This window comes from Dendrobates tinctorius, unplaced genomic scaffold (genome assembly GCF_039654945.1).
Source record: "Dendrobates tinctorius isolate UK_male_01 unplaced genomic scaffold, ASM3965494v1 ptg000016l, whole genome shotgun sequence".
NCBI classification, from domain to species: Eukaryota; Metazoa; Chordata; class Amphibia; order Anura; family Dendrobatidae; genus Dendrobates; species Dendrobates tinctorius.
In genome coordinates this window covers 13,062,939-13,089,997 of record NW_027361684.1, presented here as the reverse complement: position 1 = coordinate 13,089,997, position 27,059 = coordinate 13,062,939, and the positions used below count along the sequence as shown (strand labels likewise).

Genomic DNA, 27,059 nt, shown 5'->3' with positions numbered 1-27,059 from the left:
ACATAATATTTAGTGATGCTACGTAAAGAAAACTCATTTCCAGCGCTGAGTGTATTAAAAGGCGGCTGTCACGGCATTGTGTCATCAGCCGAAGTCTTCATCATCATCATCACACTTGCAGATGGCACTATCCTGCAGGGAGGTATCTTTATGGACACATGGAAAAAACTTGAAAACATGAGAGCATCTGAAATAAATTACACCTTTAAAGAGATAATCAAACCTGAAATGGTGAACTAATGGTAGAGTGTCCAAATGAAGGAATGTGGAGTAAGGGCACTGTCTCGGGAGTGAAAGCTACACTCAGTGGAAGGAACTTCTTGTAATTGTCATCAGGTTTTCACTACAGGTACAAGCCGGACCAGCAAACAGCAGGTAAACTTCTGTGTCAGGCTGCAGTTGGAGTGTAAGCTCTTTAGGCCACCATACCCATCAGCCAAATGTAGGTTGTATCCACTGAACTGGACGGTTTTGCCCAACCATCTAATGTGTATGAAGACCTCCAGACTCTATCCAGATGATGCCGGAGGAAATAAAGATCCATTATGTCCGATTTCAGACTGCCAATCCTTTTGTTTAGGACAAGACAGGAGAGCTCGTGTAGAGTCGTCATGAGAGGTTACCGCCGAACCATCGATCGGCCAACCGCAATCTTATTCTACAGCTTTACTGATCTTTTAAGCTCAATCTGGAAGTTATTTCCATTATATGCATGAGACAAGCTTCATACATGGAGTTCCCTTAGAGGGAATCTGTCAACAGGTTTTTGATACCTCATCTGATAGCAGAATAATGTAGGAAAAGAGACCCCGAATCCAACAATATATCACTCAGATTACTGGATGTAGCCGTTGTGATACAATCAGAGTTAATAGATGTAGCATGAAGCAGAGCTCAGAAAGTTGGCCCCACCCATACCACAGCTTTTGTGCACATCTCCTGGTGCTAAAACACTCATTGTATTGAACCAACAGCACACAGCCTAATAAGTGACACATTGCTGAAATCACTGTCTCAGCCCCTACCTCTTTCTGTCCTCAGATTACATAGCAAAATCTGCTAACAAATTTCCTTTAATGTGGTATATTTCCTTTACTATGGTATAAGCATAAAAAAACACATCTTATGTGAAGAACTTTTTAATGTGAACATATTAATTAAATATCTAGTGGCAAATTAAGTCAAATGTATCTTTTAAAGTGTAACTAAACTTTTTAAGAAATGTATGATATGTTATACCATTTATAAAACCTTGCTGATGACTGGAGGTTATGGTCCCAAGAATCCCACCAATAGCTCAACTTATGGGGGCAGCTTATGCACGAGTAAGCAAAGATAAGATTTTCTAATGGGGCCCAAACTACACTCTACTTAAGTTTGTCTATAAGAGGAGCACTTCTGCCATAATGTATAATGGTGGAGGGTCTCAGAGATAAAAGTTTTATTACACTTTACGGGAAGACAACAACCCTACAAAGTACAATTATACAGCCATACTCCCCCTTTATCTCTTCTCTACATCTTGTTAGTATACATGTTCATTAGGTAAGCAAAAACTAAAGAATGGATGGAAGGAAACTGCAAAATTGAGAATTTAAAGAGTTTGGTGGTTGTCAGTTACCATGGAGGCATGTAATGGCAGGATATTTTTAAGACCAATTGCATAGTTGTAGTACTTTTTTTATGCTTTGAGATGACGAACAAAATGGTATTGGAAAAAAAGACATTGGGGTCAATTCATCAAGGCTTTTACACCAGTATTCTGGTGTAAAAAGCTTTGAAAAGTTAAAACTTTGAGCACAACTCGAGGCTGCACTCGCATTTTCCACTTTTGGCATTTTCCGCCCATCTCTAAGTGGGAGAATCTGGGGTAGGATGGGGGCGTGATGAGCAGCGGCGTTCCCTACATCACAAATCTTACTTCAGCCGAGACTGGAGTAGGAACTGTGTCAAGGCGCACGTCACTTGTCCAACGCTCCCAATTAACAATAGAGGTTCATAGATTTTACGCAAACAGTGTACAGACTCATCCTTTCAGTTCTTCCACATCCTGATCTATCAGAAAAGAAAAGGTTTAAAAAGGTCGTTTCATGACAAATCACCCTGTCCATATGCCCAATTAGGGTACAGCTGTGCGCAAAAGTTTACATACCCTGGCAGAATTTTTGCTTTTTTGGCCTTTTTTCAGAGAATATAAATGATGACACCAAAACTTTTTCTCCACTCATGGTTAGTGGTTGGGTGAAGCAATTTATTGTCAAACTACTGTGCTTTCTCTTATAAATCATAATGACAACACAAAACATCTAGAATTATAGAATGGTAGAGTTGGAAGGGACCTCCTGGGCCATCTGGTCCAACTCCCTGCTCAAAGCAGGATTCGCTAAATCATCCCAGACAGATGTCTGTCCAGCCTCTGTTTAAAGACTTCCATGGAAAGAAACTCGCCACCTCTTGTGGCAGCCTGTTCCACTCACTGATCACCCTGTCAAAACGTTTTTTCTAATATCTAATCTGTGTCTCCTCCCATTCAGTTTCATCCCATTGCTTCTAGTCTTTCCTTGTGCAAATGAGAATAAAGATGATCCTTCTACAATGTGACAGCCCTTGAGATATTTGTAGACAGCTATTAAGTCTCCTCTCAGTCTTCTTTTTTCCAAGCTAAACATTCTCAAATCCTATAACCGTTCCTCATAGGTCATGGTTTGCAGACCGGTCACCATTCTGGTCGCTCTTCACTGAACTTGCTCCAGTTTGTTGATGTCTTTTTTAAAATGTGGTGCCCAAAACTGGACACAATATTCCAGATGAAGTCTGACCAAAGAGGAGTAGAGGGCAATAATGACTTCACGTGATCTAGACTGTATGCTTCTGTTAATACATCCAAGAATTGCATTTGCCTTTTTTGCTGCTGCATCACACTGTTGACTCATGTTCAGTTTATGATCTATTAGTATACCCAAGTCTTTTTCACATGTGCTGGTACTTTACATTTTTCCGTGTTAAAAAACATCCTGTTAGTTGCTGCTCATTGCTCCAGTTTATTTATATCTTTTTGAATCTTCTCTCTTCTCTAGTATTAGCTATCTCTCCTAGCTTCTTTGTGTCATCAGCAAAGTTAGGAGGGATAGCTAATACTAGAGAGGAGAGAGGATTCAAAAAGATATAAATAAACTGGAGCAGTGGGCAGCAACTAACAGAATGGTTTTTAAATCTAAATCACCCTGATCAAAAGTTCACATACGCCATTTCTTAATACCATGTATTGCCCCCTCTAACATCAATGACAGCTTGAAGTCTTTTGTGGTAGTTGTGGATGAGGTTCTTTATTTTCTCAGATGGTAAAGCTGCCCTCTCTTCTTGGCAAAAAGCCTTCAGTTCCTGTAAATTCCTGGTCTGTCTAGCATGAACTGCGAGCTTGAGATCTCCCCAGAGTGGCTCAATGATATTGAGGTCAAGAGACTGAGATGGCAACTCCAGAACCTCCACTTTGCTCCACTGTATCCAATGACAGGTCGATTTTTGCCTTGTGTTTTGGATCGTTGTCATGTTGGAACATCCAAATACGTCACATGTGCAGGCTCAGGGGCTGATGATTGCAAATTTGCCTCCAGTATTTGCTGATAACGTGCTGCATTCATCTTTTCTTTGACCAAGTTTCCTGTGCCTTTGTAGCTCACACATCCCAAAACATCAGCGATCCACCTCTGTGCTTTACAGTAGGAATGGTGTTCCTTTCATCATAGGCCTTGTTGATGTCTCTCCAAATGTAACGTTTATGGTTGTGGACAAACAGTTCAATTTTGGTTTCATCACTCCAAATTACCTTGTTCCAGAAATTTTGAGGCTTGTTTCTGTGCCGTTTTGCAAATTGTAGGTGAGAGACTTTGTGGCATTTGCGCAGTAATGGCTTTCTTCTAGCGACTCGAACATGCACCCCATTTCACTTCAAGCGCCTCCTTATTGTGCATCTTGAAATAGCCACACCGTTAGTTTTCAGAGAGTCCAGTATTTCAGCTGATGTTATTTGTGGGTTTTTCTTTGCATCCTGAACAATTTTCCTGGCCGTTTTGGACAAAATTTGTGTTGGTCCACCTGACCGTGGTTTTGTTTTTACAGAGCCCTTGCTTTTCATTTGTTAATCACAGTTTGAACGCTGCTGCCTGGCATTATCAATTCCTTGGATATCTTTTTGTTTCCCTTTCCTGTTTTATACAGTTCAACTACCTTTTCCCATAGATCCATTGACAGTTCTTTCGCTTTCCCCATGACTCACAATCCAGAAACGCCAGAGGTGGAATGAAAGATGCAAGAGTCTGTCTGGATCCCAGAAACTCACTCAGCTTTTATGCACACAAACTGATTACAAGCAAACACGTCACAGGTGAGGGTGTTACCTTTAGTAGCCATTCAAACCTATTTGTGTCAACTTCTGTGCACGTTATCAGGCCAAAATCAGCAGGTATGTAAACTTTTGATCAGGGTCATTTGGATGTTTTGGGATATCAATATGATTTAAAAAGAGAAAACACAGTAGTTTGACAATAAATGGCTTCACCCAACCACTAACCATGAGTGGAGAAAAAGTTTTGGTGTTATCATTCATATTCTCTGGAAAAACGCCAAGAAAGCAAAAATTCTGCCAGGGTATGTAAACTTTTGAGCACAATTGTATATGGACATCATAGAGGGTGGATCTTTTCTAGGAGCTGGCTCTCATTCTGATAGACTAGTCGTACTTACATTAAATGGGCGGCCATTTCTCTGAATGGCCATCATTAAAGTGCCCGATTGGCCCCTATACACTTGGACAGCGAAAATTTTAAAGGGGTTATCACTAACAATTTGCTTTTCTACTTTTAAATTGCATACAACCCTTAATAAGAACATTGTTCTGTGCAATGAAATGACCTGAAAAAGGCATCAGTATAGGAAGTTTTGAGCCATTTTTTATGTATTTGACGGGTCAGTTGCAAATTAAAGATTTGATTTTTCAATATGTTTTTTTTTTATTTTATCAAAAGAAGAAAATAGATCTTCAAGATTTCTCCGGCGCTTTACAGTTCTGTAATGGAATCTGGTTTACCCAATAGCTCATTGCTTACATATGGGTTTTACTGAGAAAATCTAAAACTCCGCCATCCTTGACAGAGTTTATTTAAGTTAAAAATGTTTGTTAGTTTCTGGAGGTCTCTAAAGCTTGTGATAAAAAAAATACTCTGCCTCAATCTTACAAAAATGCTAAAAGCAAAAAAAAAAACACATAAAAAATAAAAATGGCCGAGACTTCTACTTTAGAATAATAACAGCCCCCCGAAGTGAGGGAGCAGAGCAATGGCAGCTAAAGAATTGGCCTTGTTTAACAGCTCACTCCTTGGAGATGAATAACAATTTGATGGACCACGTAAATAGTGTGTTTAAAGTGAGAACCGGAGAACCAGGGGCCATAATCGCTTCCCATTTGACTTACACATACACGGGGACCAAGCAAAACTTGTAAATCCGCTTGACACATGCAGCCGTGCTATAAATTACCGGCTCCTCCCGGCACACAGATACATCCGTCACCCGTCCCTCTTCTCCCCACCTCAGCATACCGTTGATCTGATTTTCGACACTGCCGTGGAGCTTTGCTGAATCTATTGCCTGCATGCTTAAAGCAGTTTCTTGTGACACGGTCTGAATACAGAAGAGCCCCCTGCTCTCATTATGTGTGAAGGGAAAGGCAACGGTGGCTGTGCCGACAGTATATGGAAATAATTTCTTTCCTCTTGGCTGGGTAATGGTATAAACAGCACCTTTCTTCACCCATTAACTCCCTCATGTCTTTCCCTTCTCTTCTCCACACTGTACCCTCCCATCTACCAACACATCTGAGGAAGCAGAGACAGGTCTCCCGGGATAGCGGGAAGATCTCTGCTCAAATGGAAAGCATGTCAGGAAACCGGTACTAGACATTAGTAGCAATAAGCTATTTATTCACCAGCATTTGGCTTTTCGGTGTCTAGGGACGCGGAGCACAGACCAGACTCCAGGTTATGGCTGGGAATTCTGAATCACAATCTTCTGACACCAATGCAAACAACAACAACAGGTAACGATTATGGGCAAGTCAAAAATCTACTGTATGTGACATTGACACACATATTCTGTCCATCCAAGGTAGTCAGGATTGAATGGGGGCAGTGGCACAAGTCAGAACAACTGATAGGCAATGACTGCAAATTCACCAATTGGGATATTTAGTGTGACATGTGGTTAAGATGTGTTTTGGATGAGTAGGATATTCTGTATTACTATCCCCCTTCCCATATGCAAAATTTCCAGTCGATAAGACTTAACTTCATTTAAGCAAAAGCTCTACAAGTCTAAATTATATAAGGTCAGAAGACCAATATACCGTTACATAAGTTAAAAAAAGACTTATGTCCTTCAAGTTAAACCTTTCGCTATCAATTATACATTTTTGATCACTAAATTATCCATAAGCCACAATGTTATGTGTACTGAGGAAATCATCCAGTCCTTTTTTAAAAGCCATGTGACTGCAAATATGCGATTTGCATACATCCGGCCACATTCTGACTAGACGTGTCCGGTCTTGCTCAAAACACTTGCATTGCGCAAGTTCTCTCACGTCTGGTCAGCATGTGACTGCATGTATGCAAATCATATACTTGCGGTTGAATGCCCACCGCTCCTAATGCGGGCACCGACAGACTTGAAGCCTAAGGCTGGACAACCCCTTTAAAGATAAAAACACCACATCCAGAATTAAAAATAAATGGCCAGTGGCTACACTCCATGTGTAGCCGGTTGTGCAGTTAAGTGCTTGCTAGCCGTATTGAAATCAGAGTATGTGTTTGTTTCTACGTGATCCATGAATTCTACCAGGGCAGGTTTTCCCATTGGAAATAGAAATAAATGCAACATGGGGATCTGAAAAATAGTAATGCGCAAATAGCCAATCCACTAAAGCAAATGTGTATAACCGCTTCATACACAGTACAGTTCTGTGTCTGTCCCCTATAGATACACACACTAATCATTATTAGCCTCTGGATGAGGATGTCAGCAGAACAGTGTTAAAGGTTAACATATTGGAAAAGGAAACTGCAAGAAAAACAAGGGTTTTGCATTCTGATTAAAACTGTATTTGAGCATGGCAAAGGGTTAAATTAATGGGCATGCATTTCGTCTGGGTCAAAAAAATAACCATGCAGTTATGGGAAACCAGGAATATTTGTAGAAAATATGTTTTTGTTTTTTCTTTTATAGGGAAGGGTTTGATACTTAATGCATGCTGCGGTTAAGGAGTAATTCAATAAGTATGTGGAAACATTTAATCTCACTTTTTATTCTTGCGTTTATGATACTTGGTCACCATATCCTGGAGACTGAAAACATGGAGATAAAATAAAACGTGAAAACAGGTCCAATGGGAAAAGAAATGTGATAATCAGCAGTCAAATAAAAGGAGTATAATAAGAAGCATTGTATGACAATGATAAAAAGAATTTATGACGTGGCACAACCTTTGTTGGTGTTCAAGTAGGGTCCCAGACCTTTATACTTCACTGAATGAGACTTCAAACAAACGGATAAAAACTAAACAATTTTAATATGGTTCAAAATGGTACGCCGCCACAAAATTCAGTACAAATGATGTAAGCCATTTCGGTCGAACGCTGTTGTACGACCGAAACGTCTACATCATTTGTACTGAATTTTGTGGAATTGTACAACTTTTGACCACAGTAAAATTGTTTAGTTTTTATCTGTTTGTGTGCCAAGTCTCATTCAGTTAATGATAAAAAGAAAGAGACAGGAGAGTTTTCTTACCTGTTGATAAGGTCTTCATTATCGTCACTTTCCATCTCATCCTCGATGGCGGCTTGGAGGTCCCCAATACGCTTGAAGGCCAGTTTGAGGTCTGACTGCAAACTCTGATTTGCAGCTTCCAAACTCTCTAGATCCATTTCCTGCAGAGAAACACAGGTTTAGCTGCCCATCGAGTGGTCTTGCTTGCCATCGCTTTATATTGCAACTTAAATAATAAAGGTGCTTCTCAGAAAATTAGATCATCAAAAACTTTCAGTTCTTCAATACAAAAAGTGAAACTTATTATATAGAGTCATTACAAACAGAGTGATCTATTCCAAGTGTTTATTTCTGTTAATGTTGATGATTATGGCTTACAGCCAATGAAAACCCAAAAGTCATTATCTCAGTAAATTAGAATAATTAACAAAAACACCTGCAAAGGCTTCCTAAGGGTTTAAAAAGGTCCCTTAGTCTGTTTCAGTAGGCTCCACAATCATGGGGAAGACTGATGGCAGTCATTGACACACTTCACAAAGAGGGTGTTATGAGCGGTGGAACGCACTAAATAAAATTAAAATAAAGTGCGTTCACCGCTCGGGGTCCACCGTGCGGTAGATGGGGTAACCGCTGCTAAAAGAGGCAGAGCACTCAGGCGGTAATGTGCACAGGGTTTTAGCTGCACTCAGTGCACTAAAGCAGACTTTTATATGCACAGAGCTGCCAACAAAAACATAAATACCGCTGAGTCTGTATAGAGTCACAGACTTCAGCGATGTGGACACGGTATTAAAGGTCACAGAAATAGCCTTAAACACCAGGACTATCCCCTCTAGACCTACCGTAAAAAATAAGGTACGAGGTGTCGCAACTGCGAACACCCGGAAGGCTGCAACCGCAGCGCGGCGTGAACAGAGCCGCAAGCAAGGCGCTGCAAGGACGCTGGCGCAATGCAAGACGCTTAGCTGCTGAAAAGGTATAGCTGGAGCTAGCACTGCTACTGGTGGCTGCCCACTCACTCACACAATCGTAATATCCGAGGGAAGGGGTTTCATAATAAGTCATCCACCAGTCCAAGCATCCATACCAAACACACAGTAGCAAGTATGAGAAATACTAGCGCATGGCGGAACAGCCATGCGCGCTTTTTATAGTGAGTGGGACCTTCCGGAAATCTCCAGAGCCCTGAGCTGAACCAATGGAATCAGGAGCAGGACCTGAGCACCTGACTCCTGAACTCCAATGGGAGCTCATTCCAGAAGCATGCTCAGAAGCTGGCTGAAAGGACTTAGCCTCTGGAGACAAATGTGAGGATCTGGATCTCTGCATAAGTATGGCAGGACACAGATTCCTAACAGAGGGTAAGCCACAAAATGTCATTGCTAAAGAAGCTGGCTGTTCACAGAGTGTTGTATCCATACATAATAATGTAAAGTTGAGTGGAAGAAAAAAAGTGTGGTGGAAAAAGGTGCACAAGCAACTGGGATAACCGCAGCCTTGAAAGGATGGTTAAGAAAAGACCATTCAAAAATTTGAGGGAGATTCACAAGGAGTGGACTGCTGCTGGAGTCATTGCTTCAAGAGCCACCACACACACAGACGTATCCAGGACATGGGCTACAAGTGTCACATTCCTTGTGTCAAGCCACTCATGACTGATAGACAATGCCAGAAGCGTCTTACCTGGGCCAAGGAGAAAAAAACTGGACTGTTGCTCAGTGGCCCAAGGTGTTGTTTTCAGATGAAAGCAAATTTTGCATTTTATTTGGAAATCAAGGTCTCAAAGTCTGGAGGAAGAATGGAGAGACCACAATCCAAGCTGCTTGAGGTTTAGTTTCCACAATCAGTGATGGTTTGGGGAGCCAAGTCATCTGCTGGTGTAGGTCCACTGTGGTTTATCCAGACCAAAGTCAGCGCATCCGTCTACCAGGAAATTATAGAGCACTTCATGCTTCCCTCTGCAAACAAGCTTTTTGGAGATGGAAATTTCATTCTCCAGCAGGACTTAGCCCCTGTCCACACTGCCAAAAGTACGAAATACCGGGATTAAAAATAACAGTATCACTGTGCTTGATTGGCCAGCAAACTCACCTGACCTTAACCCCATAGAGAATGTATGGGGTATTGTCAAGAGGAAGATGAGAGACACCAGACCCAATAATGCAGACGAGCTGAAGGCTGCTATCAAAGCAACCTGGGCTTCCATAACCCCTCAGCAGTGCCACAGGCTGATCGCCTCCATGTCATTTACTGAACATACATTTTAGTAGCCCAACATTTCAGATTTTAAAAACATTTTTCAAGCTGTTATAAAGTATTCTAATTTACTGAGATAATGACTTTTGGGTTTTCATTGGCTGTAAGCCATAATCATCAACATTAACAGAAATAAACACTAGAAATAGATCACTCTGTAATGACTCTATATAATAATGGAAAGTTGAGTGGAAGAAAAAAGTGTGGTGGAAAAAGGTGCACAAGCAACTGGGATAACGCTTTATAAGACGCACCTCCAAATTTGGTGAAGAAAAAGAGAAAAAAATGTTTTTTTTTCATGCTAAATGGAGGAGAGGGAGAGAGGGGGAGAGAGAGAGAGAGAGAGAGATTTTTTTTTGTCCGGCACCCAGGAAGCATTTCGGGTTAAATGAGTGTCTGGAGGATCCGCCACAGAAAAAACGTTGCAAGCTCCGTTTTGAAATCTTTGAGGATGGAGACGGACAGCAACTTTTGGCGGATCCTCAAAAAAAACGGATGCAACGGACGGCAATCCGTCACAATCCGCCATTAATGGAAGTCAATGGGGGAAAAAAACGGATCCTCAAAAAAAAAAATTGAGGATCCGTTTTTTTCAAAACCTGGCGGATTGTGACTGATTGTAAAAAACTGAAGTGTGAAAGAGGCCTTACAAATCATATATATGTCCCTCATCCTGGTATCTATATAACCCCCATCCTGGCACATGGCCCCCTTGTGCTGGCACATAGCCCCCCATCCTATCCTTGATATGACCCCCCCCAGTCACTATATGCCCCCCTGCTGGCACTCACATGGCCCCCCTCTCTATATACGCCTCCCTGCTGGTACGCACACGACCCCCCGTCCCTATATTTCCCCTGCTGGCACACATTGTCCCCCTGTCCCTATATTCTCCCCTGCTGGCATTCACACAGCCCCCCATCCCTATGTTCTCCCGGTCCTATAATCCCCCCTGCTGGCACACATTGTCCCCCCGGTCCTATAATCCCCCCCCTGCTGGCACACATTGTCCCCCCCTCTATATATTTCCCCCTGCCGGCACACATTGTCCCCCCCTCCATATATTCCCCCCTGCTGGCACACATTGCCCCCCCTCCATATATTCCCCCCTGCTGGCACACATTGTCTCCCCTCCATATATTCCACCCTGCTGGCACACATTGTCCCCCCCTCCATATATTCCCCCCTGCTGGCACACACTGTCTACCCTCCATATATTCCACCCTGCTGGCACACATTGTCCCCCCCTCCATATATTCCCCCCTGCTGGCACATATTGCCCCCTCCCATCCCTATATTCCCCCCTGTTGGCACACATGGCCCCTTGTTCATATATTTCCCCCTGCTGGCACAAATTGTCCCCCCATCCCTATAATTCCCCCTGCTGGCACACATTGTCCCCCCATCCCTATATTTCCCCCTGCTGTCACACATGGCCCCCGTCCCTATATTTCCCCCCTGCTGGCAAGCACATGCTAAAATAATAAACAGTTAACTCACCTACTGATGATCGCTCCTGCTCCCAGCTCCCCTGTGGCTTACATGTGTCTGTGCTTAGTCTGCTGTCATCCTCCTCCTGCAGGGCACACGCAGCTGCTGCTCATTCAAGCAGCTCATTGTAGCTACAGGACCTTCCATGATGTGACCAATAGGAGCTGCTCAGCTGCGGTCATGTGACTCGCAGTGCACACTGGGAGTCATGTGACTGCAGGTCCTATGGTCACATCATGCAAAGTCCTGAAGCGATGAGCTGCCTGAATGAGCTGCTGCTGCCGCTCGCCCTGCCGGAGGAGGATGACAGCAGACTGGACACAGGAAAGCCACGGGGGAGCTGGGAGCAGGAGTGATCATCAGTAGGTGTCTATAATGACGAGGGGAGAATGCAGGCACATGTAATATGCACCGCTCCACTGTCTACCAACTCGGCGCTGTTTCAGCACCGAGGTGATGGACAGCGGGTGCAGTGAATATTACATGAGCCTAATGAGCATAAGAGAAAACAAGGGAGGGGGCGCAGACATAGGGCTTCACCTGGTATAAATCAATTAAAATATAAAAGTACTCTGGAGTACTCACCCTTTATGGGTTGTGTTCAGACACAACCACTCTCAACGTTTGTTGCAGTCATATAGCTGCTGCATTTGTATAGACCGATCACAACTCTGTACTGTAACCTGAAGAGGTGCGGTTTGTCACCTCGAAACGCGTAGTTTCTGTAGTACATATAATAAAGAACTTGAAAGATTTATATGGATTTCTGAAGAATTCTCGTCACTAAAGCAGCGCGGATGCTCAGAAGTGCTTTTCTTGGATCCTCAACTTATGATGAGCCTAATGAGCGGGAGCACAGGACCTCCCGCTGTCTCTGCAGCCCCCATCCGGCCCACCCCAGCCCCCTGACTCCACGCCAGAGCCGCCCCCCCTACTCTACAGCACAGCAGCACACAGATTCGCTTTATAAGACGCACCCCCCACTTTCCCCCAAAATTTGGGGGAACAAAAGTGCGTCTTATAAAGCGAAAAATATGGTATATGAGTTTGACTTTTTCTATTGAAGAACTGAAATAAATTAACTTTTTGAAAATATTCTAATTTTGTGACAAGCATCTGTATAATAAATGCAGATTGTACGTGTACTATCACTGCGTGTCCAGCTACTATGCAGATCTATGTGTCACCACTCTCAAAAGCTACAGACTTTGAATCTGCGTGTTCACTAGATACATTGGTCTTCACATAGCCGTAGACACAACGGTAGCAAACTAATCAAGGGCAGATTAGTTAATTTTTTAATAAATGTACAATATATAATTTTTGAGGAACACATTGCTTAGACCATTGGATGGCTGGTTGCGTGAAAAGTGAACATACGGGAATCTTTGAGGTGCCTCTAGTTCAAAAGGTATTTGAGTCAAATCCATCACTTTAACACTTGGTAGAAAATGCATTTAATCTTTGTAGACATTCCACCATGGTTTTGATTTCGGCGGTCTCATGATAGACAGTATAAGAATTTGTCTCTGGGCTTCTTAACTTTAAGAAATGAATTTCTCATCAGTTAAAGTTCAGCAAAATTGTTTTTACATTTTTCACCTTACAACCTTCAAAAATCATAACAAGGGGAAAATAGACAGTATGGGCAGTTCACACTGCGCCACAGGATCAAACACGTAAAAGTTTTATGAGCACAAAAGAGGACAATTTAGAGGATTAGGAGGAGAAAAGTCTACCCTAGAACCAGTGTGGTGGCTCAGCTTCTTGCATGTGAATGAAGGCCTCTATACACATTTGACTTAAAAGGAATCTGTCACCTGGTTTTTGCCACCTAATCGGAGAACATCATAATGTAAATGCAATAAAAATGAAAAAATCATATACAGAATGGGAGGAATAGGGCTAAGCAACAGCATATGTGAAAAAGACTTGGGTATACTAATAGATCACAGACTGAATATGAGTCAACAGTGTGATGCAGCAGCAAAAAAAGGCAAATGCAATTCGAGGATGTATTAACAGAAGCATACAGTCTAGATCACATGAAGTCATTATTGCCCTCTACTCTTCTTTGGTCAGACCTAATCTGGAATACTGTGTCCAGGTTTGGGCGCCACATTTTAAAAAAAGACATCAACAAACTGGAGCAAGTTCAGAAAAGAGCGACCAAAATGGTGACCGGTCTGCAAACCCTGTCTTATGAGGAAGGGTTGCAGGATTTGGGAATGTTTAGCTTGCAAAAGAGAAGACTGAGAGGAGACTTAATAGCTGTCTACAAATATCTCAAGGGCTGTCACATTGTAGAAGGATCATCTTTACTCTCATTTGCACAAGGAAAGACTAGAAGCAATGGGATGAAACTGAATGGGAGGAGACACAGATTAGATATTAGAAAAAACTTTTTGACAGTTAGAGTGATCAATGAGTGGAATAGACTGCCACGAGAGGTGGTGAGTTCTCCTTCAATAGAAGTCTTCAAACAGAGGCTGGACAGACATCTGTCTGGGATGATTTAGCGAATCCTGCTTTGAGCAGGGGGTGGGACCAGATGGCACAGGAGGTCCCTTCCAACTCTATGATTCTATGTAGAGACAGAGTCTGAGTCCAGCATTGTGTCACTTCCTTTGCTGCAGTTTTGATGAAATCACTGTTTTATTAGCAGGAGATTTTCACTAGAGGACTAGTAATCCTGCTGCCATGTAGTCCTCCATATTCATGAGCCTTATATAGTTGTGCCCCCACCACTGATTGGCAGCTTTCTGCCTATGCACAGTGTACACATAAAGCTGCCAATCAGTGGTGGGGGTGGGGTTATACTGAGCTCAGGATTCCGAGAACTAGTAGACCTGCAGCAGAGAAAACGGATTTTATGAAAGCTGCAGTAGCAGCCCAGTAAGTGACATATTGCTGGAATCAGTGTCTCTGCCCCTACATTACTTTGCTCTAAGATTAATGTGAATGGGGGCTTTTCCAACACCCTGAACAGGTGAAACCATGGGAGAGAAGGATCAAGTCTGGCAACGGCTTTCTTATAGAGAACACAAAAGTGCTCAACTGAGTCGACTGCTATCTATTATTTTACGGAGGCCTTGAACGGAACCTGTCGGCATCTTTTTCTGCCACATACTAACGGTATCTAAAGCAAAATAGCTGTAGAGGAGATTACACGTAAATAAAATATAAATAATTGTTGTAGAAATGCAATTTCCTATTTTTTTCTTTGAAAACTTGGGCACAATTTTTACGCAAATGGGACACAAGTGAAGTGGGGCCAACACTGCCCTTACAACTCGCCTGCCCCTCTCTCTTATTTCCACTCCCCTTCAGCCCGACAGACAGTGACCTGCCTCCCTTGCCCGAGATTTCGCGCTGGCGGGGGGTCATCCACTGGAGCAGTGCATTAGCAGTTAGGTGCTGATGAGGTTGCGAGAGCCAAACTAGCAATCTGAGAATGTTCCGTCCCAGGGAATGACAGCGCCTGTGTGAGATCTCAGGCAAGAGTAACCAGTTACTGACCGCAGACTGCGGAAAAAGAGGGACACAGGCAGGAGACTTGTACGTGCAGGTAAACCCTGATGCACTTTCAGCTCACTAGTAAAAAAATTGCACAAAGAATTTCTAAAAGATGAGAACTTGCTTTTCTACAACACAGGCGTGCATTGAATCTCGTTTATGGCAAAACTGCCAAGATGCCAATAGTTTGGGGTAGAAAGACCCGCTGACAGGTTCCCTTAGCTGTAATGATAGACACAGCCAAAAAGACAAGATTTGTGCAGTTTCTACTATTAAAACAGAAATTAGATTATAACACTACATTATAATATAATAAATGTCCTACTCTCCAAAAAACATTTTACACATAGGGAAAGTCAATGAATAAAACATTTCTTTAAGGCATTCTACAAGTAACTGCATTAACGGGATCCATTGAGTTACATTTAATTTGTAACATCAGATTGATATACAGTTGTGGCCAAAAGTATTGACACCCCTGCAATTCTGTCAGATAATACTCAGTTTCTTCCTGAAAATGATTGCAAACACAAATTCTTTGGTATTATTATCTTCATTTAATTTGTCTTAAATGAAAAAACACAAAAAGAATTGTCGTAAAGCCAAATTGGATATAATTCCACACCAAACATAAAAAAGAGGGTGGACAAAAGTATTGGCACTGTTCGAAAAATCATGTGATGCTTCTCTAATTTGTGTAATTAACAGCACCTGTAACTTACCTGTGGCACCTAACAGGTGTTGGCTATAACGAAATCACACTTGCAGCCAGTTGACATGGATTAAAGTTGACTCAACCTCTGTCCTGTGTCCTTGTGTGCACCACATTGAACATGGAGAACAGAAAGAAGACCAAAGAACTGTCTGAGGACTTGAGAAACCAAATTGTAAGGAAGCATGAGCAATCTCAAGGCTACAAGTCCATCTCCAAAGACCTGAATGTTCCTGTGTCTACCGTGCGCAGTGTCATCAAGAAGTTTAAAGCCCATGGCACTGTGGCTAACCTCCCTAGATGTGGAATGAAAAGAAAAATTGACAAGAGATTTCAACGCAAGATTGTGCGGATGTTGGATAAAGAACCTCGACTAATATCCAAACAAGTTCAAGCTGCCCTGCAGTCCGAGGGGACAACAGTGTCAACCCGTACTATCCGTCGGTGTCTGAATGAAAAGGGACTGTATGGTAGGAGACCCAAGAAGACCCCACTTCTTACCCAGAGACATAAAAAGCCGGGCTGGAGTTTGCCAAAACTTACCTGAAAAAGCCTAAAACGTTTTGGAAGAATGTTCTCTGGTCAGATGAGACAAAAGTAGAGCTTTTTGGGCAAAGGCATCAACATAGAGTATACAGGAGAAAAAAGAGGCATTCAAAGAAAAGAACACGGTCCCTACAGTCAAACATGGTGGAGGTTCCCTGATGTTTTTGGGTTGCTTTGCTGCCTCTGGCACTGAACTGCTTGACCGTGTGCATGGCATTATGAAGTCTGAAGACTATCAACAAATTTTGCAGCATAATGTAGGGCCCAGTGTGAGAAAGCTGGGTCTCCCTCAGAGGTCATGCGTCTTCCAGCAGGACAATGACCCAAAACACACTTCAAAAAGCACTAGAAAATGGTTTGAGAGAAAGCACTGGAGACTTCTAAGGTGGCCAGCAATGAGTCCAGACCTGAATCCCATAGAACACCCGTGGAGAGATCTAAAAATGGCAGTTTGGAGAAGGCACCCTTCAAATATCAGGGACCTGGAGCAGTTTGCCAAAGAAGAATGGTCTAAAATTCCAGCAGAGCATTGTAAGAAACTCATTGATGGTTACCGGAAGCGGTTGGTCGCAGTTATTTTGGCTAAAGGTTGTGCAACCAAGTATTAGGCTGAGGGTGCCAATACTTTTGTCTGGCCCATTTTTGGAGTTTTGTGTGAAATGATCAATGTTTTGCTTTTTGCTTCATTCTCTTTTGTGTTTTTCATTTAAGACAAATTAAATGAAGATAATAATACCAAAGAATTTGTGATTGCAATCATTTTCAGGAAGAAACTGAGTAATATCTGACAGAACTGCAGGGGTGTCAATACTTTTGACCACAACTGTATGAAGGCGAGGATGTACATTATTATTATTATTAATTATTATTATTATTATCACGCTATGATCATAGAAAACCTAAACTGGTGTAACTAAGGGCCTTCCTACATGTGATACAATGATTAGCTTGGCCAACATAACCTTTCAGTATCTGACACAGAAAAATGGCTGAAGGTTTGAATGAACGAGTGGCATAAGAGATACTTGTACCATAGAATGGACTTATTTACCAGTTCATGTTTTTTACGGCTGGCTTCTGCCTCTTTCTTAGCCAGTTCTCCCATCTCTTCTTTCATGTCTCTAATCTGTCGCTGCATTCTTTTATTCTGTTCCTTTTCACGGTTCTCTGCTGCGGCTCGCTGATCTCGCTCCTCAGTCAGCTTCTCAATGTTCTCTTTTAGTCGGGCTACGAGGCTCTGTTGAAGACAAGTATCAGACTTTGAGCTCTTTATATGGAGAAAATTACATTGAGTTTTGTTATAAATATGTATACTGGGCCCGATACATCAAGACCGCCATGGTTCACTCCGTTCTTGAAGACAAGATATGCTGGAGTGAGACACTCCTGATTTTGGAAGAGGCAAACCCCTCGTCACAAAGATTAGTGGTGAATGCTGCGGAGAGTCAGGAATTTTACGTGCATTGGCCCCCCCCCCGCCCTCTTTGTTGGAGCTGGACGAAAATGAGGTGAGAATGCCAAAAGTCACAATTTTAGCATAGCCTTCAGATGTGCTAAAATTATGTGATTTTTCAAAGCTTATTACGGCTGAATATTGGAGTAAAAGCGCTGATGAATCAGGGCCACTGTGCGAGTATTTTGACCATGTAATTTTTATGTGGATTTTCCAATTCCGCGTTGTATAAACTTGGAGACTTGTTAGATGAAGCCGATCAGGTGATGAGTATGTGTGTAATGAGGGGGGGTGAGGCCTAAGGATACAACACTATCTATCTAGGCGTACAGAATTATTAGGCAACTTGCTTTCCTCAGGCAAAATGGACCAAAACACAGATTACACTGAGTGTGAAACGTCAGAAATTGTTACAAGTCTTACAAAGGGAGAAGCACTATTGAAATTGCTAAGATATTGGGGCGATCACAAAACCATCAAAATTGTTGTTGCAAATAGTCAACAGGTTTGCGAAAAATGTGTTGAGAAAAAAAAAAAAAACAAACAAACACCCACACTAAGTGCCATAGATTTGAGAAGAATCAAAGAAGCGACCAGGAAGCAATTATCCTCCAGTGCTGGTATATACCAGAGCTGCAATTTGCTGGGAGTGCCAACAATTACAATTTGTTCTGTTCTCAGAAACATGGCGGAAGTAAGGAGGCCGAGACCTGACCACCACTGAGCAAGACACAGAAGATGAAACATCAAGACTGGGCCAAGAAATATCTCAACACAGATTTTTCCAAGGTTTTATGGATTGATGAGTAGGGATGAGTGAATAGCTTCGGGTCCCTCCTTATCCGAATAGTTATAGCGCTTACCGAATAGCTGCATCAGGAACCCGGTTACCTGGAGCGCTCCTGATGATCAGCTGACTGGTGCCGCAGCTGCATGTGTCGCGGCTGTGTAAGAGTCACAACACAAGCAAAGAGAGCCTGTGTGTTGGGCTCGCCATGCATGTGTAGTGACTGTCACACAACCGCGACACATGCAACATCGGTGCCGAACAGCTGATCATAGGGAGAGCTCCAGGTATCCGGGTTCCCGATGCAGCTATTCGGTAAGCGCTATAGCAATTCGGGTAAGGAGATGAGACTGACTCTTGATGGACTAGATGGGTGGGCCCATGGCTGGATCAGTCATGGCACAAGACCTTTACTTCCACTCAAGATGTCAGCAATGTGGAGCTGGGGTACTGCTATGGGCTCACATTATTCAAGATGAGTTGGTTGGACATTTCATAGCTGAAGATTGGCTCAAAACTCCCAAACCTATTGCTAAGAAACTAAGATTCCATGGATGGAAGACTTATGACTCTTAGTAAAAAAAAAAAAAAAAAGAAGGGTGGCTATATTGGTCACTGATATATATATATATATATATATATATTTTAATGTGCTTTTGTACATTTTGAGTTGTTTGGATATTAATTCTCACTTTAAGAGACGAAAATTCACGTTTAGTTGCAGAATAATTCTGCACACTAATAGTTGCACTCATAGATATTCTCCGTGAGACAAAACCTCACTTTTACTTTCTTAATAATCTTCAGGTTTGTTAACCTTTTTGGATTGAATTAACGGCACTGCAATTGATCAATAACAAAAACAATCAAACATCCAAATTGTATACGTAAAAGAAAAAAAAGTATGCTGATGAATGAGTAATTGATTGAAAAAAAGAAACTTGTGTGTAAATGAGAACCTGAAAGTTCATCTAAGTGAACTCTCGCCGACACTAAGCTCAGGAGCTACACCCACCTCCATGCGTTTCACTTGGGTCCTCTCAAATTCCAGGCGAGTTTCCAGTTCCCGGATTTTGGCTTCCTGTCTGCTCACCACAGATTTATCCACCATGGATTGCTCTAAGAATTCCAGCTGACTCTGCAAACCTTGTAACTGTACAAAAAAAACGAAAATAAAAAATGTAAGAAGTGGAAGCTTTGCCGTTAGGAGACGTTTCCAAACTCCAGACGAACATTTAAAGACATATTTGCCCTATTTAGAATTCACAGAATAAACAGAAATAAAGAAATGATAACTAGTGACAATTGGTGACATAAATTGCAGCAATTTCTAGGATGGTATATACATTTACTGTGCACTTAGACTTGTTCTGTGTCTCAGCAGTCTGACGTATCAGCCAGATTTAAACTATTTACGGGAGAATGTGTTGACTGGGAAATATTTTATGCAGAATTTTTCAGCTACAATTGTGCAAAGGAAATAAATATGATCGGATCAACAAACACGATGGTAGAAATGTAGGAGTAAAAATAAAGATTACATAAGTGTGTCAAAGAGTTTCTCAAGACAACCCCGTATTAAACTCTTGAAAATCAGATGATCTTCACAAATTGAGGTTCAGAAACCCAAACCAACCAGCGACTATTACTTCGGGAGATCTGCGGCTGGTCATACATGTCCTCTAAATAAGATTAATTCTGACGAGGGGACGAGATTTTACAAATCTCATCTATATGCTCCATTTTCTGAGTGGACAAACTTTCTGTACTCTGATTGTATTCTGCAAATTTTCAAATCCACATCATGCTCATTTTATTGCAAAAATGCTTGGGATTTTTACAGCAAAATTTCTCCATTCGCACATTTAGGCTGTGTGCCCACGATGCGATTTTTAAGCGTTTTTGCTGCGATTTTCTGCACGAAAACGTTTAAAAATCGTGTACAGAACGCACCCCATGCATTCCTATGGCATTCCGCACATGCTCTGCTAATGCTGCGCTTTTTTCCGCGGCGGAATCGCATCGCGGAAAAAAATCGCAGCATGATCATTCTTTTGTGCGGAATCGCAAAGAATTGCTGCGATTCCGCACCCATAGGAATGCATGAGAATCGCTTACTTCCCGCATGCGGCTATGCCCACCATGCGGGAAGTTAAGCGTCTCATGTGCGGTTGGTACCCACGGTGTGGTGGAGAGGAGACTGTCCTCCAGGCCCTGGGTACCATACCCCTGTAAAAAAAAACAATAAAAAAATCGGGGTATATTTACCTTCCGACGTCCCGTGCTGCATTCCCGGCCTAAGCGTTCCCAGTAATGCCTTGCGGCAAGGTCCTGTGATGACGTGGTCTCGCGAGATCGCTATAGTAACGCGAGACCAACGTCATCACAGGTCTCGCAAGGCATTACTGGGAACGCTGTGGCCCGGGATGGCAGCGAGGGATGCCGGAAGGTAAATATACCCCGATTTTTTTATATATTTTTTTATCATTTTTAACATTTTATCTTTTACTATTGATGCCGCATAGGCAGCCTCAATAGTAAAAAGCTGCTCACACTGGTCAAACACTATGTTTGACGAGTGTGACCAACCTGTCAATCACTTTCCAAGCGATGCTTCAAATCGCTTGGAAAGTGCTTGAGAAAATCGTGGCAAAATCGCGAACAGAATCACGGTAAAATCGCGCAGAAAAAAAAGAGCGATTTTTGGGAAGGAGTCCGGTTTTCAGTGTGCGTTTTAACACGCAACGTGGGCACATAGCCTTAATGTGAATTTCACCCATGTGTTTGCACAATTCTGCACAAAGAATTACATGCTGCACGACAAGTCAGCCGCCGAAAATGTATGCAAAGTGTAGACGAGGCTTTTAAAATCCCATTAATTTTGCAAACTGAGCAAATGTGGTGTGGCTTTTCTGTGCAGAAAATCTGCAGTATAATACAATGCCAGCTTTTATCCTCAGAGTAGCAGGGATCAAATCGATAGGATTAAGATGCAGATCTTGCTTTGGATGACAAGCAGGAAAAATTAGGTTTCGTGTGTTTCATGGGGTCATAATGTCCCTTAAGGACCCTATTAAAGAACATGGAAAGGGGGCATTAAGGTAAACAACTGTAAATATGGAAAACAGAGAAAAGAAAGAAGGGAGCAAGCCAAAAAGGGGAGGAAACAGAAAGCAAAGAAGAGAGAAAGTATGGAAAAAAAAAAGGACCAGAAGCTACAAAAAGAAATAAATAGTGAGGAAAGGAGTATTAAAAGGATAGAGGAGAACACATGGATTAGTGTATAGGAAGTCCAAGAAAAGTTGAGATGAAAAGGACAGAAGCCGTAAAGCAAAGATCAAAGACAAGAGAATCCAAAATACAGGTGTAACTGAAAGAGAGGACATATGGAAAACGGGAGATAGACCGTACAAAAATAGGAAAAGAGGAAGGACAAAAAAAAAAAAGAAGAAATGATATCAGTGTGTGAGAGAAAGGAGAGAAGAGACCAGGAGGGAATACAAATCAAGCACAGAGGTGACACAGGAGGAAGCTGTGTGTCTGTGTACAGAAAATCCTGCTCATCAATATTATAAGTCTTCTTGTATAAGGAATAGATAGGAATTATTATAATATGCGGAGATGAAATCTATCGAAGGACACTTTGGCATTGCGCTGCATTAGATGTGTACCCTGAGGGTTTATACACAGCCATACATAATAAAGCAGTACATCATTCTTTTGTATATGTTGCCTCATTATAATAACGATTTGCAGTGGCGAAACACAACTAAAATTAAGTGAAAATGTGAATGGAAAAAAATACACAAAGGGTTTACCTACAAGAGGATATTGTAGGGAAAACGTAAAAAGAAAAATCTATAACATATTGACTCCTTCAAGCCTAGATTAATCCACCAGTGAAGAAGTGTCCTCCACGCCACCCCCTCTTGCATCGGTATTGACTGGGAATTACTTAATGTGTTTTATTTACTTAGTTTCGCTAACTCAGAAGAACACGAGTCTTAATTACTAAAGATGAATGCAAGAAGTGAAAGAACTGTATGCAAGAGCACACAGAGGGTAGTGGAAAGGTCATAGAGGTATACGCACTGTACCTTTCGCTCTAAAGGAAACATATATTTAAAGGGATATTCTCAACTTCTTAAATTGCTTTAATTAGTTCCCATGAAAATAAGCAAGTTTGCAAACAACTCGCTTTTTCTATTTGCTGCCATTAGTGTAAAGCTGGTTTCCATGGAGCTTGCCCAGTAGACACATTCCAGGAGAGGGGTTAACTCCTAACATCCCAGTCAGCTCGGTCGAACCCATTGATTTCTAAAACTGTAGTTAACTGCTCACCTCCCTCCCCCTTCTTCCAATCTTCTGAAGAGATGCAGTTATACATCACCAGCCCAGCAGCTTTCAGGAGATGTCTGCTTATTCACAACTCTCTGCTCTTGCTGTTTAGGATCTGTGCTCTTGTTCAAATGCCCTGTTATCTCTACATGAAAATATAATAATAGTAGTTGAACTTTTAGAACTGATCGCCGATTGTGATAAGCCAGAACTTGTGCTGAGCTTTATAGTTCTACTAACAGTATAGCCCTGCTTCTCACCAGTGTGGCCACTCAAGGAGGAGAGCCCGCCCTGCCAGAAATCAGGAAGTAAGGAAATTAAGACTGCATTGGTCTGAACTGCTCAAGAGACAACTTTAGAATGGCTATTTAAGGGTGAAAACACTTGATTCTCTTGTAGGGGAGTAGGTCCAGGAAAGAGGACCAACCGTGTTTCCGGGCCAGAATTAGGGGGGCTGCCACCCATGTTCCGGGGGGGTATGATTACAGGCCAGGACCGACCATTGACCAGGCAAACAGGGGGCAGATCCACTGTAAAACGAGTGGTGCAGGGAAACAAAGACGACTGGGCGGGGAGAGAGACAAGCGATAAGTGGGAGGAGCCTAGGGGACTTCCCCCGTCTGGAGTGAGACCAGACCAGACCAAGTGGAGGGCCCTGACTGTGTGCACGATGCAGAAGTCTCTCCTCGAGCCGCTACAGAACTCGGGCCTCGGCGCCTCCTCAGGCGCAGTACACCCCGTGCATTAGGCGGACTTCCTCCATGGGCAGTCCGCCCGCTGGCTGTGGCCTACTCTCCAGGACCCGCGCGGCCGCATGCGCTCCGCCACAGCCCGCGACTGCGGCCTACTCTCCAGGACCTGCGGCCGCCTCTGCTCCGCCATAGCCCATGGCTGCGGCCTACTCTCCAGGACCCGCGGCCACCTCTGCTCCGCCACAGCATGCAGCTGTGGCCTACTCTCCGGGACCCGCGGCCACCTCTTCTCCGCCACAGCCCGTGGCTTAATCTCCAGGACCTGCTGCCGCTTCGGCTCTCAGTAGAGCTGTGCGGGGCCCGTGTACTCCCCGCGATACCGGAGCGCAAGGACTTCCAGACGCTCCGGCAATGCTTCCTCAACTGGACATTTCTCATCCACCAGCTCTGCAGGACGTCAGAGACCGATAAGTGACTCTCCGTTGTTCATTCCCCATTCAACAATCTGAAATATAATCCTTCAAGGGTTCTCAAGTAAACTCATATATTTTATTCCCTAAAATGATACTTTATTAATTAATTGGTTTTTAATTAATAAAGTATCATTCCCCATTCAAGCCCCCAGGGCCCTTAGATGCCCAGTTCGTGGCCGCCTAACGGTCATTTCTCGCCCCGTATTGTTCATTCTGTTTGGCTACTATGTATTTGTGTTTTGCCTCCCTGCGTGGAAAACTCATTGTCAGCTTTAACATGTATTTCTATATATAAAAAAACTTGCGTTTAACCCTTGTTCTGCCTCTTGCTCGTCACTGCATCCTCCGTACCTGCGAGTACTACACTTTAACACACTGTACTTTCAAACACTCAATATTTGTAGTACTGAAAAAGCCCCCCCCCCCAAAAAAAAAACTACTCATGCCACACTGCAACAAAAAGCAAGTCCACAGGTGCCCGAACAGAACTTGTATACTCACACGAATATCTGCAATAACCGAATATATATCTTTGAGAGAAGCTCCAAGGAGAAGTAACCCAAAAGCTTTAATTTTTGATAATGCAACACTGGAGTGATGCAAGCAGTAATGAGCTATGCAAAACATATCTAGGCCTGTGACAACTTATCACCTGAAAGCACAAGCATTAATTTACCTTCTCTGTGAATAGTTTCTTTTTCCCCCCAACCGCATAATTTTCCCCTTGGCTCAGCTTAGAGCACTGAAGATATGGATGCAATGACCACAACATTCTTTAAATTAATGATGCATGGTTTAATATATTAACATATAGATTTATCTTAAGTAAAAAAAAAAAAAAAAAGAAAAAAGCAGGATCAATGTTTTGGGCTTATTGCCAATGATCCCTGTAAGGCTTACCCTGACAATTGAGGGATGAGTTATCATAGATTAGATGATGCATCATTAATTTCAAACTTACAGGTCAATGATACAATTTGCATTGGAGTAATAGTATTTCATTCGGCTCCTGTGATCTCTCTCAATCATCTTCTCCGTTTCTTTTAAATGTCAACTAAAGCTTGTTGACTGCACAAATCTAACAATTAGCAGGTCAATTTGGCTGCAAGGTTACATATGCCACAGCCATTAATTGGCTAATGATACCTAGCACAAGTCTTACCGCTGAAATACGAAGAGAAATGACAGGTGGAGATGAATTAATGCAGCCGCTTGTTTCTTTTAAGCTCTCTCCGACAATGGAACGTTTACTTAAAGAAGGAGGAAAATTGGTAAGAGGATTTTTATTCACCTGCAATGACAGCCATACGGTGCCAAAAGCAACCAAGCTGCCCACGAATATGGGTTGTGTTTTAAGATGGCCATTCTCTTTCCCAGTGTTGGTCCAAGCCCAGATTGTCAGAATATTGTAACCAGGGCTGTGGAGTCGGTAAGCCAAACCTGCGACTCCGACTCCGACTCCTCAATTTCCCTTACACCGACTCCAACTCCGACTCCGACTCCACGACTCCGACTCAGACTCCCACACATATTGCTTATATTTAAGTGAAAAATTTATTGTAGTACAATGTGAACCTCAGACATTTAATCATTTCTATGATACAATAATCAAGACATTTAGATAGAACAGAATATATATTGGTGTACTACCCGGTTTTCATTCTTTTTGGTACAGATACGATATGGATAGACAGATATGGATAAATGGATAGATAGAGCAGATTTCTAATCTGCTTTTGCTATTGAAAACATTATCTATGAGCTCAAAAACCTTTCAGGTGATGCGGTTTTTTAAAAAGATGATCAGCTTTTGCAGCTGAAAAACGTATCCTCAAAAAACACAGGAAAAACGCTGTGTGTGAATGTAGCCTTAGATCAGTAATAGAACAGCCATTTATAGGACATTTCATAACTTTCCCAAACTCCTATGAAAAAATATTCAGCACATCCTGCATTGAATTACTGTACCCAATTTATTATATATTTTAGGAGTCGGAGTCGCTCCATTTTATACCGACTCCAACTCCGACTCCACCAAAATGAGCACCGACTCCGACTCCACGACTCCGACTCCACAGCCCTGATTGTAACAGATCAAACAAAACTATTCTTTGGGCCAATCAGACGATTCTCTAATCGGAGGATCTGCAAATTGTTCTCCACTTTGGCTAAAAAAAAAGGGGGGGGGTTCCCAAGTGGATGGAATAGTGAAAAATTGTCCATGCCCCACTGTGGTGATTAGAGGAAAGTCCATATGGACCTCCCCATGGCAAGGCATGGCTACAGCCATTCTGCATGCTCTCCATGCGGAAGCATAATAACCGCAGTGATACAGATGCAGTCTGACCTCTGTCTGTGTGTACAATCCTGCTATAACTTATGAGGCAATTAAGGTAAAAAGTAGATAAAAGTCTTTGTGAAAAGATAAAAAAGGTCCCCAGTCCCAAGGCAATTACGTGTTTCAAGATTTATCAAATTATTAACCCGCTCTTCGGGCGGACGGTTATTAAGCCTGTAAAACGTGTATACAGTCATCAGAAGGAGACTTGCACAGCGTCTAGTGGTGTACATTAAATGATGCTTAATGATCATGCAGGAAGGAAGGAAGAAGAAAGCTTTACAAATTGAAAAGAAATCAAATGTAGACAGTCGATAGATTTTGCTCTTTGCTGATTAACTTTAACCACAGAATTTTTCAATACAAAATCAATAGATGAGCAGCAATTGGGTCAAGTGGAAAACATGATGGAAAATCTGCGTGAGCCTCAGTCTCCAGACCTGTATATACCACAATGCTTACAGATGTACTCAAATTCCTAGATATAGAGAGGTTTCTCAATATATGTGCTTGTGGGTTTCTTACAATTCCTTTATGGAAGGCTGGATGGCATTGCTCCTGGTTATCTCCATGGTTCTGTAAAGGGGTTGTTCACCTACCCTTGACTCCTGTTGGTAAATCTGCTTTTAGTTTTGC

The 27,059-nt window shown here is 42.4% G+C and overlaps 1 protein-coding gene across 4 annotated transcripts in view; it reads right to left on the bottom strand.

The window, feature by feature from the left end:
- MYO18A (myosin XVIIIA) overlaps positions 1-27,059 on the bottom strand; it is a 410,894-nt gene that overhangs the window by 15,914 nt on the left and 367,921 nt on the right. For 3 of the 4 annotated variants that reach the window (XM_073565477.1, XM_073565478.1, XM_073565479.1), the window contains 4 exons: positions 19,598-19,735; positions 17,394-17,579; positions 7,843-7,982; positions 7,353-7,397 (listed from right to left, as the gene is read on the bottom strand). In XM_073565477.1, coding sequence (XP_073421578.1) covers positions 7,353-7,397; positions 7,843-7,982; positions 17,394-17,579; positions 19,598-19,735 — 509 coding nt within the window. The remainder of the gene's footprint in view (positions 1-7,352; positions 7,398-7,842; positions 7,983-17,393; positions 17,580-19,597; positions 19,736-27,059) is intronic. The other variant, XM_073565480.1, reaches the window with a different exon arrangement.